At 38.7% G+C, this 17,006-nt stretch overlaps 1 protein-coding gene across 2 annotated transcripts in view; it reads right to left on the bottom strand.

Moving 5' to 3' along the window:
- MSANTD1 (Myb/SANT DNA binding domain containing 1) overlaps positions 1-17,006 on the bottom strand; it is a 44,917-nt gene that overhangs the window by 6,640 nt on the left and 21,271 nt on the right. For both annotated transcript variants that reach the window (XM_029084105.1, XM_029084108.1), the window contains 2 exons: positions 14,020-14,284; positions 3,609-3,893 (listed from right to left, as the gene is read on the bottom strand). In XM_029084105.1, coding sequence (XP_028939938.1) covers positions 3,609-3,893; positions 14,020-14,284 — 550 coding nt within the window. The remainder of the gene's footprint in view (positions 1-3,608; positions 3,894-14,019; positions 14,285-17,006) is intronic.

Here is a 17,006-nt window from a genome sequence, read left to right as displayed (position 1 = left end):
CCTCATTTTTGGTATGAAAAAAATGGCAGAACAGATGAAGTCTGATCCACATTCACAGTCTGTATAATGTGTTCTGGCACTACTTTAACAATGAAAATAAAGACTATAAATTAGTCCACAGGGTGAAAAAAAATACTGTTTTCAATTAGATAAAAAGTCATTTATAGTGGTGTCAGGAATTTTGGTTTTAAAAGTTTCAGCTGCAGTACAAGACCCTACCACATTGCATTATATTATTTGACCATAATAGAATAATTCTATTATTGTCAGATGTTTTATGGACATTGCAGTATGATACAAGCTTTGTTGAAGCCCAAGAGCAGTGCTAGAACAATACTAAACAAATAGCAGGCACCCCATTAAAGGGAAATAGGGATTCTAAATGTTTTCCTCATCTGCAAATTGCAACAAAAATAAAAATTAATTTTATCCCATGTTAATTCTATTACCACTAACTAGCAAAATTTGTTTTTTGTTAGAAGGTCCCAAACTCAAAGAATTTCACATAAAATACAAAGAAACCCAGTTTCAACTATTTTTAGCTTGAGAGTATGTATGCATTGATTGAAGTATAAATCTTGACATTTTTCTCTGTCATGAAAGCTAAACATTAAATTCAATAATTTTTTTTTAAGTTGTAATTTATATAGCCAAGTAACCTCCTGCTATGTTCAAGGGTACAGTGGAAAATACAAAGCTGACACTCAAAAGCTGTGTTTGAGAGTTTAAGGGAGTAACAGTAAAGCTTTCAGAAGTTTAAAAATTTACTTAAAATGTACTGTTTGATGTTTTTTTCATTATCCATTGTTGCCATAACATTATGATTTTTACTGAAGAAAAAAAGTCCATAGTGTAAGCTTACTTTGCATGCTTGAATACTGTGTGTATAGTCTGCTTCACAGAAAAATAAGGAATATAGAGTTGTAAAATATACAGCTGTAAAATGCATCTATATTTTACATATAGATATATGTATACATTTTTCAAAATATGTTTCAAAATAATTGTTTTGCATGGTTGTAAAGTACAAAAATTGAGAGGGAAATTGAGGATCTGAAACATTAATTTAATTTAAAATCCCAGGATTGTCTTTTGTTCCTTTTTTGAATCTGTTAGATCAACTGCGTACTGTTTAGAGTCAAGGGCATCTACAAAAAGGCATGATGGACCCAAATTTTGTATGCTAATTCTTTTCTCTCTTTTTGGCTGTTTCAAAATGTTTTTCAAATACAGGATGACACACTAATTGCTTAAGCTGAAAATTGCTTCTCAGTTCATAATTTTCCATTGGTAGCTCTAAAAGAATTACCTTCCTTTTCTTACCATGGCAGCTTTAAGTGATTTTAACCCATCTGATGTCATTAGCAAGTGCTGTATTTCCTTCTGGCCTAGAAAGGGTCAGGCTCTTCTCTCATTCATCAGGCTAAACTAAACAGGTCAAAGATGTACAGGCTTTTCAAAACCCCCTATGACTATTGGAATACCATTTTTCCTCCTTCCAGATACATGCCCCATTAATTTCACAAGTGTTCTCTAATTTTTAATCCAACCATGATGCTCACCTGAAATGTTATACTACTCTCTCAAGTGGTATCTACTGCTCAACTCTAAAAAAAAAAAAAAAAAAAAAAAAAAAAACCAACAAAAAAAACCCCAAAAACATAGCAGAATTGTATTGTAACTTGTATATACCTATCTTGCTGTTAAATGATACACAAAATATATTGCACAAAATACTTTTATAGTAGAGACTATGAGAACATGGCTGAATTTGTAAGTTAGGGAGCAGCATATTATGGAGGTCCTACCACACTGACAGCTGACCCACCCTTCCCTCCAGCTCCCAAATGCTGTTGCTGAGCCGTCCTTAGGAGGCAACAGCAGCACTGCAGCCTGACCCTCTGCAAGGACAAAGTGTCATTACCTGCCATGCAGACTTGCAGCCTGTTCCATTAAAGGCTAGGTTTAAATGATCTGTAGTTTCTAAATTGGCCAAGTAAAGTTAAAATATTTTTTACTGAAACAGGTTAGGTAATTATTTTGGGCAAAGTAAAAAAACCACCGAAACTGAAGCTGGATAAAATGCATTATAGCCTAAATTCTCCAGATCATATCACTATGGAAATAATTCAGTTAGAGTGGCTTAAGTCCGCTTTAGCTGTAAATGAAAGCATCTACATGAGAGTGGGGGTCCATGTGCAAACTGTAAGCAGAATAGATTTCCCTCTGTGGTTGATTAGCTTGGCTTCTGTGATGGCTTGTCTACACTCTATAACGAAACCTGGTGTGGTGACCTCTGCCCTCCCCTACCAGTTACCTATGGTATAAAATCTGTGTTGTCCTGGAGTTGTCCCTAAACTGAAGAAACTTAACATCTGGCATTTTTTAAAAGTCTGATGTTATCAAATAGTCTAGTGAATAAACTATTTTCATGTTTGTGGAAATTAAATATTAAATAATATTACTGGAAATCAAATTATGAATTGGGAAAAAGTTATTGCATCTGAAACATGATCTTGGAGTTTGAAAATCCTAAAATCACAAGAAATTGTCTCTCAGGGATGTCAACTACTTACAATGAACTAGGATGAAAAAAATTGTTGCTTGTGAACAAAAAGGTTGCTACAGTTCAAGAATTACACACCCTAATGTATATTCAGTTGCCAAAAAAAAATTTTAAAATATAATCAGCTATTTAAGGGCTATTTGCTTGAGTGATTGAATGAATTCATTCTAGTTTTATTCTTCCAAGAGTGGGCCTGGAAACAATAATCCAAACTTGTTAGGTTGGTTCTTCTCCCGGCTCAACACCTTCTCAGTTACATGACTGACAGATAATTTTACTGTTACAGTTAAAACCTCACAGACTCGTGATGAGGATTGCTAGGATCAACTTTTTTTGCCTGCCAGAAAACTGTAATCAACTCCTATTTCACACCACTCTGGATGAAAAATGAGACCAGTAAGGTCTAAAAATTCTATCAAGTGTACAACCATGCCTTTTGTTAAAACGCTGCCTTCCAGAGAACTCCAATCTTATCAAAAAGGGAAACACATGTTCACATTCTCAAACTAGCATTTACTTTGAAAAAGTGACATTCTCAATCATGTTTAAATGTTGCAATGTACTTTTAAACTGCATTTAGTAGCATTTCAGTGTCCACAGAAATATTTAGTTTGCATCTTTTCACCATTTTAATAATAGCTGAAGCCAGAAAAATTTCACACTCATACCAAAAGCAAAACTAGAGCAAGCCAAAAATCATCTAGGCAGTATGTTATACCTCTGATCGCACTGTAGGACTCTCTTGAACGTGACTACACTCGTATTACAAACACTTTACCTCATGTGAGCAGTGACATACATGCTGAGTTTTGGCAATATTATACAACTTTTTGCCCAGTCTTCCTACTGCCTTCCAATCTCTCATAAAGGGATAAAGAAAATGCTCTAATTCAGCAAAGTGGCTGAGACTGGGAAACAGATCTCCTTTGTGATTTACAAAGATACAACAGCTATTAGAGAAAAATGTGCTAAGGTGCCCCCTTTACGTAGCAGATGCAGTTCATTCTGTGAAATACAAGAGAGAGGGGAAAACAGATGCTACCTCAGCTTGTAAGAAAGTAAGCTGGACGAGCTCTCTGAATGTTCATCTTCAAAGCACTCTTCCCTTCCTTCATATGTAAACTGGTTATATGGCAAATAGAGAGGTGTAGACTTAGCTGATGGAGACTGCGAGGCCTCCGTCTGTGATGTAGAAGGACCTGGTTGCTGATTTTCATGCATTTTCACATCGCTGTGGTCTGTCACTTTGGATAAGATCCTATCAATGGTTTTGTAGTAAGGCCAGTCAGGTGCAACAGTTTCACTGTCAGTCATGCATTTTAATTTCCTGTAAGAAAAGGTGTACAACATTAAAGCTTGTTTTCCCATAAACATACTTTTCATACAGATCTTCTATCTCAAAACATTTGTTCTGGTCACATTTAGGAGTGGAACTGAATGTTTTAATGAGAATAAAATTAGACACTTTCTTCCTTTAATCTCCAATGAAACCTTTCAGTTTCTTTTCCTAGTTTTGACCTGTGATTAAAAGTTGCATGTAAACCTCAAATGAAATTCAGTACAAATAAAGAACATTACAACTTCTAATAGAAACGTTACTACCTTGGTTGTAGACTAATTTTTCTTCCCCTTAGAGAGTGCTGACTAACCAATCTGACAGCGGTCCTTAACAACTTGAGTAGGCAACACACCACAGCCTTTACCAAACTATGGGCAGCCCTGTGCTTCCATGCTTTGAAGGATGAATATTTATTTTCCATAATGAATTATAAATATAATTCATATCCTTTTCCTAATATGGTCTAAAAGTTATGAATTGCCCAGGTAAACATCCTAGTAACAACCATGAGATGTCAATGTCTGTTAATCTGTTACAGAATAAAGATCTGTGTAGGAAGAAACATGGGATTTCATTAATTAAACACCTCTCCCCCCCCAAAAAAAAAACCACCCTAAACCAGTTAATAATGCATTATAAACAGCATGCACAAAAAAACATTGCAGTAAAAGGACTATCAACCATGACTTTGTCTTTCACATGCATCTTACTATGAGATCTATGTCAGTTCTAACACAAAGTTCACTGCTATCCCGCTTCATACCCATTGTTATTTTATTTACTTTTACTGAGAAATAAAAACCTGAGGTGTACAGATGAATTATACACCTCAAATAAACCCCAGTGCTCAGCTAGAATCCCAGACTTTCTTTCCATCTGCCTTTTCCAGTTGGGATCTTGTTACTTTAAACCAAAATGCAGCAAGGGAACACAACAGGAAAGGCAAGACCAATGACATTTTCGTAAACCAGATTCAAATGAACAAAAAGCTGAACCAATGTGATTCTCCCAGCTAGTGAGAGCTTTCCATTTGCAGAAAAAAGGATAAAAACTATTCCTGGACACCTGGCCCACCCCCTTTTCTTGAAGCTTTTCAGGTTTTTCCTCCTCAGAATCCATTCTGCCCACACCGGTCCTGCAAAGGATAGAATTAAATAACATGTAAACATGATAAAAATGGTGCCAAACTTAAAAGTGAGAACTTGAAGTTCCTCCTTTTAAACAGCTCTCAGCCTAAGGTAAGGGGAAATCCACCAGTGAGAAAAGAAGGCAGAAAGATTTGCTTAGATTTTAAAGCCATTTAAGGATTCTTATTTTTTTTCTCATCCCTGCAAGGTCTGATGAGCTTTTCCAGCTATTTAGAAATGCACATCATAGTCCTGCATAGCAAAGCCATCTATATTTTTATGCTCTCTATGCACTCAAAATTTTAATTTCATACATTTCACAACCTGCTGCTGCAATTTCATAGTCAGAGAATATCCAGCACAACCTACAAAATACACACATATCCATCAAGCACAGAGACAAAATAGCTAAATACAGGGCTGATAGCAACCATCACTTGATATTGATTATTTTTAGTTCAATTGTTTAGGCTATTTGCATGAAAAACACATCAATTAAACCACTATAAGTTACTAGCCAAGTCTACATTCCACATTTCTTTGCCCATGTTGAAACCCCCAAAATAGCAATGGGGTGTAAGTCATTACCATCCTCTGCTGCTCATTGCAACACATGGTAGGTCGTCCCCACAGGACACAGCCAAAAGCCACGTGTGAGCATACCTCGGCCATGCCAGTGCAAAGTCCAGCAGCTGCATTAAGACTTCACAGGACACGGTTTAGCCTTGAGGACAGCAAAACACTGTGCCAAAAAGGGCAGGAAAAGCTCAGAGCTAGTTCTGCTGACTCTGCTCTGGGGGCAGACATGTTCAGCTGAGCATTAGCCAGGACCCCCAAATCCTCAGCAGCAGAGCTGCTACCAAGCCAGCCCATCCCCAGTCTGTATCACTGCAGGGGATTCAATCATCCTGGGGCAGGACTTTACATTTGTCCTTGTTGAATTTCACAAGGTCCCTGTCAGCCCATTCCTCATGCCTGCCTAGGTCCCTCTGAAGGGCAGCCCTGCCCTCACATGTGCAGACAGCAGCTCTCCAGTTTCGCATCATCTGCAAAATAGTGAGCATGCACTCCACCATCTCCTCCTTGGACTTGTTGATGTTAAACAGGGCATATCCCAGTATAAACCCCTGCAGTCCTGCATTTGGAATGAGCCTCTAGGCAAAGTACCAGCCATTAACCACCACTCTCTAAGCCCAGTGATCCAGCCAGTGACTGCCACCCAGCTGGCAATCCATCCATTTGGAGTATAACATCCCAACTCAGATACAAGGATGTTCTTGGACACCATGTCAAAAGGGTTCCTGTTGTCAAGTTCAATAACATACACTGCTCTACCCTCATCCACAGATCTAGTCATTTAATCAGAGAAAGCAAGCAGGCCAGTCAGATATCATTCACCCTTAGTACACCCATTCTGGCTGTTTCCAGTCACCACTTTCTCCTTTACGTGACTGGACACTATTTCCAAGATGGCTTGCTCTGTGATAATACCAGGAGTTGAAGGGAAGCTGATCAACTTTTAATTCCTGTTCTTGCCTTTTCTGAAGATGGGTTCAACAGTGGCCTTTCTTCAGTCCCCAGAGACCTCCCTCAATCTTCACAAACTTTCAGAGATGATTCCTTTTCTACTGCTGGCTTTCTACTCAGTCCTTTTCTAATGCTGGCATCTCCTCTAACCGTGCCCCAAGCACATCAGACTGAGAGACCTGGGCAGTGAAGACTGGCATAAAGAAGGTACTGAGTACTCTCAGCTTTATTACTTGCATCTGCTTTCACTAAATCCCCCACCTCCGATGGCGATTTTTGGGACAATCCCCAGTATCAATAGAGGCTGGGAGATGAAGGCATTGAGAGCAGCCCTGCAGAGAAGGACTTGAGGGCATTAGTGGATGAAAAGCTGGACATGAACTGGCAACGTGTGCTCACAGCCCAGAAAGCCAACTGTATCCTGGGCTGCAACAAAAGCAGCGTGGCCAGCAGATTGAGGGGTGTGATTCTGCCCCTCTACTCCACCCTGGCGAGACCCCACCTGCAGTGCTGTGTCCAGCTCTGGGGTCCTCAGTACAAGAAAGACATGGACCTGTTGGAGCAGGTCCAGAGGAGGTCACAAAAATGATCAGAGGGATGGAACTCCTCTGCTATGAGGAAAGGCTGAGAAAGTCAGGGTTGTTCAGCCTGGAGAAGAGAAGGCTCCAGGGACACCTTATTGCAGCCTTTCAGTACTTGAAGGGGGCCTATAAGAAAGATGGGGACCTGTTGCAATATGACAAGGGATAATGGTTTTAAACTGAAAGAGGGGAGATTTAGATGAGCTATAAGGAAGAAACTGTTTACAATGAAGGTGGTGAAACACCGGCACAGGTTGCCCAGAGAGGTGGTAGAAGCTCCATCCCTGGATACGTTCAAGGTCAGGCTGGACAGGCCTCTGAGCAACCTGATCTATTTGCAGGTGTCCCTGCTCATTGCAGAGGGGTTAGATTTGATGACCTTAAAGGTCCTTTCCAAAGCAAACCACTCTATGATTCTGTGAAAGGTTTTCAGGGTAGGTATTTTGCCCAAGTAGGTCAGCCCCTTGATTTTTATATTTGAGCTCAGCTGTGTATCCAGACCCCATTTTTTTTACAAAACTACCATGATTTTGAAGGAAGAGCTATTGTTTATTATCTGCCCACACAGCTGCAGAGTTGCAGCTACATAAAACCAGGTATTCCTCTGGCTCTGATTGCATTGAATGGATACTAATTCTTCTACTTCTGACTGCTTGCCATTGCTCTGGGCTTAAAAAAAAGGATCACTACCAGGAGGTAGGCAAGAAAACTTTGTTAGCTTGCAAGCAGCACCAGAAGCAACCATCTACCTTTATGGAGTCTGGCTCACACATAAATAAAAAAGGATGAAATAGATGGAGAGATGAGAAGATAAGGGGGAAGGGAGTGTCAGTCCTTTGGAAAAGAAGTAGGAATGCTGCAGGTGGAGGCAAACAGGGAGAACACTCACTGGAGTAGTGGTGAAGGTTTAGTTTTCTGGTAAAAACAAACCAAATAGCTGACTTGGTAATATTAATACAAAGTTTCAGGATTCATTGATTTTTGAATATTTTTTTTCTATAACTACCAGAAGTCCAGGGAACCTAGTGAGACAGCTGAGAGTTTTTGCTTGCATCAAGGTAAGCATAACCCTGGTAGAAGCGAAGTCTAAAGCAAAGATGAATTTACTGCTCCACGTCATTTCTGTAGCTCATCACAGCAGGTCTTGGTTACATCCAAATTGTAAAGTTGTTTTTTTTATTTGTTTTGTTTCTGTGTAGTTTTTGCTTGTTTTAATGAAAGAAAAATGAAGAAGTTAATTAGAAGGAAACAGGACAATAGTAAGGCTGGGATGAGAAATGAGATAGGAAGGTGAGACAAACATTCAACACTTTGAAAACATATATCAGGCAAATCACTGCCTGAGTGAGCAAGCCAGGCAAAAAAATTAGGTAAGAAACAAGGGTAAGTGAGAAAGTCAGCAGAGCTTGCAAAATAAATTCATGCTGAGTTTATCTAGACCTGTTGGTGTTTCTTAAAGCTCTGTTAAAATCCAGCTGAGAGCAGAGGCAACTGAAAACTTTCCCCAAAAAGTCAGATATCAAAGTCGAGTTTCCAGTGGACAAATACCTGAAGTATGAAAAGCACTGTCAGCCCAGTTAACCTGAAAGACGGTTGCTTGTCTTATTGCAAAGAAGTGAATAAATTAATGGGCTTTGAGATCCTACTGCCAAAATGCTCCACTGAATGGACTGAGACACCAGTTGAGTAATTTGTGCTACCACTGACCTTTATTCAGACTTTATTCTCTGCACCTATTAATCCACCTTCTACAATAAAACTATTACAATATTATCTTCTAGAGAGGTTTTTTTTTTAAATCATCACGAAGAAAGCAGTAAAATCAGTAAAAAGCAAGCAAACTATAACTTGACTTTTTTTTTTACTCTTTGCTCAAAATACTACTGCTTTATTATCATTACAGTATTTGATATTACTACTTGCCTTAAGGAATGGATACAAGATCCATCTCCTGGGTTTTCTGAGAAAAGTTTTCAAAATAAATAATAAATAGCAACTGTTCCTAAACCAATCAATGGTGAGGAAAAGAAAGATGTATAAAAGTATAGTAGTAAGTTGTGCATCTGCTATAAACTATTGAAATTAAGGAGAAAGATGGCAAAATATTCAAATTTAAGTTTCTGCAGTAATTTGGCTGCACTTATATTTTATCATTTGCTGTAGCAGAGGTCAAATATTCCAGTCGCTTAGTGTCATAAAGGATAGCAACGGATTACTCAAGCAACGAGTTTTAATTGCTATCATGTACACATGAAAATAAAAAATTAAACTAATCTTTTATTCAAATCATGAGACTGATTCAAATTTACCAATCATTAACATTAATTGACTGCGATTCAAATGAAAAAGCAACAGCTGCATCCTGTTTCCTAGGCTTTGGGAGGGTGATGTTTTTCAAAATAATAAATTTGCATTCACACAGTTCTTATTTTTAAACATCAGAAGGAATCAGTCAAAACTGTGGACCACTGAGCAAGCTTTACAAACCCTGCTTCCTCTTTACAAGCCAGTGTGTATTAATAATGTCAGTGGCAATATTACAACAACAGATACAGTGCACCGTTACACATTAAGATCTGCACATTAGCGGTGACAGGGTAGTGCTTTCTTTTAGAAGGACTAATTACAGGTTTATATGAGCTGAATGCCCCAAGTAGCCTACATCATAGAAAGAATTCAGCACATATTCTAAGTGATGCTAAACTGCAAGAGCTGCCATGCTAATCTCAGCAAAAATTTTGATGACCAGCACATCAGAAAGCTTAACTCTGAATTCCAGCAGGCTTGACTCAGCCCTTCCTCCCTCCAAGATGGATAGATAGGGAGGTTCACACAGCTCACCCCTCAGGTGTCTTTAAAACTGAACATTAAAAACCTGGTGGCTGATCTATCCACACCAGATATTTCAGATTCTACTGCAATTCCTAAAAGCAGAACTTTACTCACATGCACTTGCAAAAATATTTTCCTTCCACCTATGGGCTTGTGCAGAATTTTCTACCCAGGCATTTTCCACAGTGGATTAAATGGTCCTTTAATACATTTAGACTCCAGTAAGAATTACTTCAGGTCATGACATATTTTGCCCTGAATAGTTTCCTTCAAATGCACTTGGACTATAGCAACGCAGAGGAACTCAGAAACCACTCCTAGATCAGCCCATCATCCTGCTGCCTCACTTCTGGCAAAGGTCAGTGCAAAATACTTCAAGAATCATTTTGATGGACAGGTTTTGGGGGAACATTTGCCCATAAAGATACTTGCGTACTTTTCCATCGACAGCTAGTAATATCTTGAAACGTGTTGTCTTTTATAACTCTATCTAATTTGAAGACAAACAATGTCTGTATTTTTATTAAATAAATCTAATCTTTAGTAAAAATAATAATAATAAAACCACCTACCACTCTCTCGGTGTCAATGATTTTTAGTGGTAATGAGTTCCACATGCTTATTATGCAGTGTAATACAAATTTATATAACTTCAACTAGTTTTACATTTCTTGACTTGCAATTCCAATAAATAACTTATTGTATTATGGCAAAAGAAATATCTGCTTTATGTTTTGAAAAATAGTACTGTATATTTTTATGCACCTCTAGAACTCCTTTATGAATTTGCCTCCTTTCCAAGCGAGTCACAAACTTTTCCATTTCTCTTCATAAAGAAAGCTTTCCACATCTCAGCCTGTGTTTTCTAAACATTGTCTCATTCTCTTGTCACCTCATTGAAATATAGGGCAGTCAGAAATAAACACAAGAATTCAAGGAGGAAATAATGACATAAAACAGATTTTTATAATGGCATTTTAACATCTGAATCATGTTTTTACCTCTGATGTGGAGGAATGGGATACTATCACCCTAAAATTGCTTTCGTGACAGATGCTCACGTGCACTGAACGCCACCTGAACTAACTTTTCGTGGCAAGACAAAATTCCACAAAGGATCCAAATGTACCCAGAACCAGGGTGAATACTTGGGCTGTGACCCGTACTGAGCCCCATGCCACCGTAAGTATGCACGTAGTTGTACAAGGTGCAACAACTTCAATAATTACTAGTTAGGAAACACTCCTCCTCTACCTCTGTATATGTTGTCTGACTTTGACTCCTCCACAATGAGTGATGGCTTTCATGGAGCAAAATAAGCAAAACAGTATTTACAGCACCACATCTTAAAATCATATGGGATCCTCAGACTGGAAAGCATCATTATAAATGTGTTCACTGCTTTCTATTTTAGAACCTTTAATGCTTCAGATCTTTAATAGCTGTTTCAAGAGTTGTCCCAAGATAAGACATGCCGCCTTAACACTGAACTTGTTATATGACTTTGTGGAAATATTCAAGTACTAGTTTTTCTTTTACTGAAAAAAAAAAAACCAAAAAAACCAAACATATCTATACTTGCATATACATACGTATAGCAATTTGTAGGAGAGAAATTTTATTTCCCTTTATGAAATTGTGGCACATTGTTAAATAATACTATTATTTGATTAAATATTCCAATCCAGTTAATTTAGGACTATCAAAGTAAGGCTGCAGACCATAGCATTTTGCAACACTGTAAATAGTTGCCTAAAAAAGTAAAGGGTCCTGAAGCAGTGGGAAGAAATAACCACTTGGGTGCAGAACAGCCCCCTCATTCCCAGTGCTGGGGCTACCTTCTCCAATGTCATGCTGACTAATTCTACGTAATCATTACAAAATATTATCTCAAAATAGAGCATTTTCCCACTCTCAGGATCTTTCTCAGCTGGTGCCACAGTGCAGTGACTATGCCCAGAAAAACAAGAAGGTAAAGCACCTTCCTCAAGTATCCTCCAGGCACCAAAACATGGATTAAAACTCAGCTGCCTCACAGCAAAGCCAGCAGTCAGTGGCAACTCACATCATTTACAGTTTCATCACAACGTTTCCTATCCTCACACACCGTGGAAAAGTACCCAGAAAACTAGAAATTGTAAGTCAGAGCTTTTGTTCGTCCCTGTTCTCTCTACCACCTTGCCTTGAAAGCAAAGCAGACAGGCGTGCTTTGGGTAAGAACAAACAATAAGAAAGATGCATTTTGTATTCAGGAGTACAAAATGAAACAGCACCGTGACAGTGCAAGGCAGTTTTCTAACTCTCCTAAATTAGCATCTTAATCAATAAGCAGGGAGCTGTAATGCACTGCAAAATAGAAAAGCAGCATGACAACATGCAACAGAAGCAATCTTAGAAGTTCACAGATGCATAAAAAGAATTTTTTTTTTTAAAAAAAGTGCTGTGTTTCCTCCCCACCACACACAGTGTATCTACGTGAGTGATCTTATTTCTTCTCTTCCCCCAATACAACTTTAAAGCAAAAACGTTAATTAGAAAAACTGAGCTGGTCTGATTGATGGCAACACTGAAAATTTAGAACAAAGGCTGACAGAAATAACCTATTTCACTTGGCATTTACAGCACTGAACTATCGTGCAGTGTTACTAGACACCTGTAAAATCTTGGTGCCATGAGATGCATTTCTCAGCAGGGAGGACTGCAGATTGAGCAGACTAAGCAAAGGCCTGGTAGCCAACAACCCCCGACTTCTAAATCTGCATCCGAGTGTGAATTGCTGGGCAATGCTGGGCAAAAATTTATCTTACTTCCAGCTTTCTCATCTATAGCCTGGGTGAAGAAAACCGTGAGGAATACAGCAGGGTTAGTACAACAGTTTGGAGACATTAGCGTTTACTACAAAACATCAAGTTTAATACTATGGGAAATGATGTTAAAGATTATGCTTGTGGATCATACAAATGTAGGAGGACATTCAAAGTTAAGGGATTTACAGGATTTTCCCTAGTTTTCTATTTGATAAGTAGTCTCTGCATTAAACACAGCAAGGGTGCCTTACAGAAAAGCGAGCAGTTTTAACATGGTTGCCTGCTGTAATAACCTTTTTTATTATTAATACGAGCTTTGAGGAGAGATTAAATAAGAGAGTCACATATTTGATTTCCTTGCATTACAAGCACATAGCTAAAATTACCACTCAGGATTTTCAGTATGAGGCAGTTAGTGCCTCACAGAGATAAGAATAAAAAAAAAATTTAAAAAAAAAAAGGGGGGAAAAAATGCAAATGTTTCTGTTAAGTTCTAATTATTTTTTTGCCCTGCAAACAACAAATGCAGAAATGCCTGGCATTTTCTAAAGCCAGCTTCCCCTCCTGACTGACACTGCCTGTTCTTTATCATCCCCCTTGTAGACACCTCCGCCCTCCCCCCGACTCCTTTGGAGCACTATTGACGGTGCACATTGATTCTCTCTGCAGCAGATATAATAGTTCTTTCGCTGCTGCTGCTTATAATTATAGCAATGTGTGTCACTCAGTAATAAGACATTCACTTATTCTTGGCCCCGTGAAATGTAACCCTTCAACTCACAAGACCAAAATCTAGGAGCTTCAGCCCCCCCAAAACATTATTCTTTTTAATTTTTTTTTAAAAACTTTGCCTGCAATACCGATTCTCACTGGCCACTTCAAACTGCAGGAGTTTCACTGCAAGGAACTGCTGCCAGGCTAACACAATCAGTCCCCTCAGCAAAGAGAAGAAAAAAAAAATAAATCTATTTTCCCACTAAATACATTTCCATCCCTCTGCATCATAACAACGCTAGCTAATTATAAAGAAACAAAGTTGTCCCAGAGTTTGACATGAAATGGGGGAAAAAATTAACAATGACGTAACAGCACTGGCAAGAGAGAATTTTAAAAGAGATATGAACAATCTTTAATCTTTTATCGACAGATTTCCTGTAGGAGACTTCTTTCTGAAAGGCAAAAATCACTGCGTTGCCCCTGCTAAAATCTCTTAAAATAAAAAGAATTAACTGAAGCTTACCTGTACTGGAATGTCATATTTGTAATTTTTATCTTTATTTCCTCTCCGTGGCGAATTTCTCCAGTCATTTCAAAGAGTTTGTTAGCCATTTTCTCATAAACTTTGGCATTCCTTTTAGTTTGTTTCAGTTCATCAAAAAATTCTTCCCAAACCAGCATTAAACCTCTCATTTCTGCATCAGTCCAGTTTCTGGCCCTCCTGTGTTTCTCAGTCTGAGAAGAGACAATGTAACTGGGAATTTCTGCTGCAGCCATTGCTGACTGACCTAAAAGGGTTTTAAAAGAGGACACTTAATATAGATTGAGTTTTTAGTTTAGGTTTTTTGTAGTGCAAGACATGCATATGTGGATAAAGAATTTGAATGACAACAGAACATATGAAACCTTTTTGCAACAGCTTGAAGCTTGAGTGCACAAAATGGGGCCTACATCTGACAGGCAGGAATTTAGTTAAAAGCTTTTAAACAGAGAAACGTCATTTTGATGTCACGTTTCCATAGCAACAGAGCAACTGCATAAGCTACAACAACAAAAACCTTTTAACTGAAAGCCAAAGAATCAGGACAAAGTTGACAGGCCATCAATATTAAAGCTTTTAAACACTTTAGGTTTTTTAAAAAAAAAAAAAAAAAAAAAAAAAAAGATCTATGCAGCCTTTGAGAAGCTACTTTTAAGTTTCTACTTCTTTTTTAGCTTTCCCTTACCTTTTAGGCAGACAATCTGCTAGCAGGGGGTCATGGTCGCCTGAACGAGCTTTTAAGTTGCGCCTTGACAGACTCTCTAGGAGGCTGCAAGGACTGAGGCCATGTACACACACACACACACACACACACAAAAAAAAGCTGCTTTTTTTTTGCAAAGATATTCTGCAAAAAGCTTCAGCCAGCTTTATGAAAACTATACATCTCTAAGCTAATAAATGTTTAAGCAGGCAGGCTCGTTAAAAAGGAGCCTGCATTTGGGTTTAACAACGTGCACAAAATAGTATTTAAGTGTTTAAATACAGAGAGAAATGTATATACAATTTCAACATAAAGCCACTTTTTTTTTTTCCCCGAGATGTTTTGCTGCTGATAAGCACACACTGCAGTCCTGTCAGGATGAATTTGCCTTTGTAGGTATGTATTACTGTATGTGTATTTTGTATTCCTAGTAATTTAGATGCTATTTATGCAGCCTGTGTTCTGCCTTAGGACTGCAGCAGAAGCATTTCACCTGCTTTATGGGGAACCTAAAAGGATTATTCAGTGAGTTTAAAAAAGGCTGCGAGATGCTTAGAACTGTGAATAAATTGCTTTGCTGTAAAACAAGCATTTTGAACTGGTTTCTATATAGGGCTAAATTCTGCCAGCAGTTATACCAGAGAAGCACCGCTTATTCATCGTGTTAAATGTTGTGCAACACAAGGAGTGGGCCAAATTCTGCCCCCGCTTACACTCGTGCAACCTGACAAAAACCTTGCACAAAACAGCGAGATGCAGAAACTGCATTAATTCAAGCAGTACCACCAGCTAAAGAGAAAGATGTTAATTTCCTACAGTCTCAATATAACCCTGTTATGTAAAATATAAATAAATAATAAACCACAGATCTTTCTTATTATTATTTTCTATTTCAGTATATAACAGCAATAACGACCTCACTGCAGGGCATTTCCTGAAGATTAATGACAGGCAGGGGTTAATGGCCTGAGGCTCACCCAGTCAGTCGTTAATCCCCAGGAAATGTTCTGTGCCTCAATCCTTAATGCTTAAGTATCCTATAAATTGTAAGTCTTCTCATAACCACATCCTTGATCTTAACAATAGTTTAAAAAAACACAGCTTGGTTTGCATCCTGGAGAATGGAGAAGAGAGCATATAGTGTTCCTAAAAGGTACACTAGTAACATTTCTAGTACTGTTGCCTTCTTTCTATTTTATTTATTCTATTGTTTATTACACAACAGCATACCATAGAATAAGGGGGGAGGCGGAAATCAGACATACTGTACATAGGAACTTCCACTGGTCCAACCCTGAACACGTCTCTGTCAGAAAAATACCTGCTGAGTCACTGGCTTCCACAAAAGAAAAAAAACATCCTCTAGCTTACAAATAACTACTTTCAACTACTAATATGACAGCCTAGCATCTATTACCTTTAAAAATGTGTAAATAGCAGCATATGTTGTGGTGATGATCTTGCATGGTTTGTCTCTTGGGTGGCCAGCTGGGAGACATCACATGATCAGGGGACAGATGGTGGTCAGAAGAGGATCAGCTGGTGACACATTCATTTTATTAATTTATTGTTTTGTTTTGTTTCAAAATTCTCATCACTTAACCTTGGGCTCCACGCAACTATGTGAATAAAACAGCACCAAACCCGGGTGGCTGCAGGGGCTAGGAGTCACCAGTAGTGACCAAGAGAAAAAAAAAAGCAGTAGTGTCCAAGAGAAAAAACACCACCACTCTCTCTTGTAACAGTGCTGGGTCTGACCTGGGACCAGTGCACGCTACTGCAAAGCCAAGCTTGCTTTTCAACCTTTAATCAAACATTAGAGGTTCGTTTTTTCCCCTCCAGACTTTAATCCACCTAGGTTCCGAAAATGCTGATTAACACCACTGAAACCTACAGTATGATACGTATGCATTGTAAAACACCCAAAGATAGTCTCTGCTTTAAAGGTTTTTTAAATCTGGTTTCAATATGGGTCAGCAATGTGTGCTTGCAGCCCAGAAGGCCAACCATAACCTGGGCTGCATCAAGAGAAGCATGTCCAGCACATCAAAGGAGGGCATTCTGCCCCTCTACTCCACTCTCATGAGACCCCAACTGGAGTGCTGTGTCCAGTTCTGGAGCCCACAACACAAGAAGGACATGGACCAGTTAGAATGAGTCCAGAGGAGACCATGAGGATGATCCAAGGGCTGGAGCACCTCTCCTATGAGGACAGGCTGAGAGAGTTGGGGCTGTTCAGCCTGGAAAAGAGAAGGCTCTGGGGAGA

This window comes from Antrostomus carolinensis, unplaced genomic scaffold (genome assembly GCF_000700745.2).
Source record: "Antrostomus carolinensis isolate BGI_N321 unplaced genomic scaffold, ASM70074v2 scaffold13900, whole genome shotgun sequence".
Taxonomy (NCBI): domain Eukaryota; kingdom Metazoa; phylum Chordata; class Aves; order Caprimulgiformes; family Caprimulgidae; genus Antrostomus; species Antrostomus carolinensis.
The sequence above is the reverse complement of the archived record's forward strand: the minus strand, read 5'-3'. Positions and strand labels throughout refer to the sequence as shown.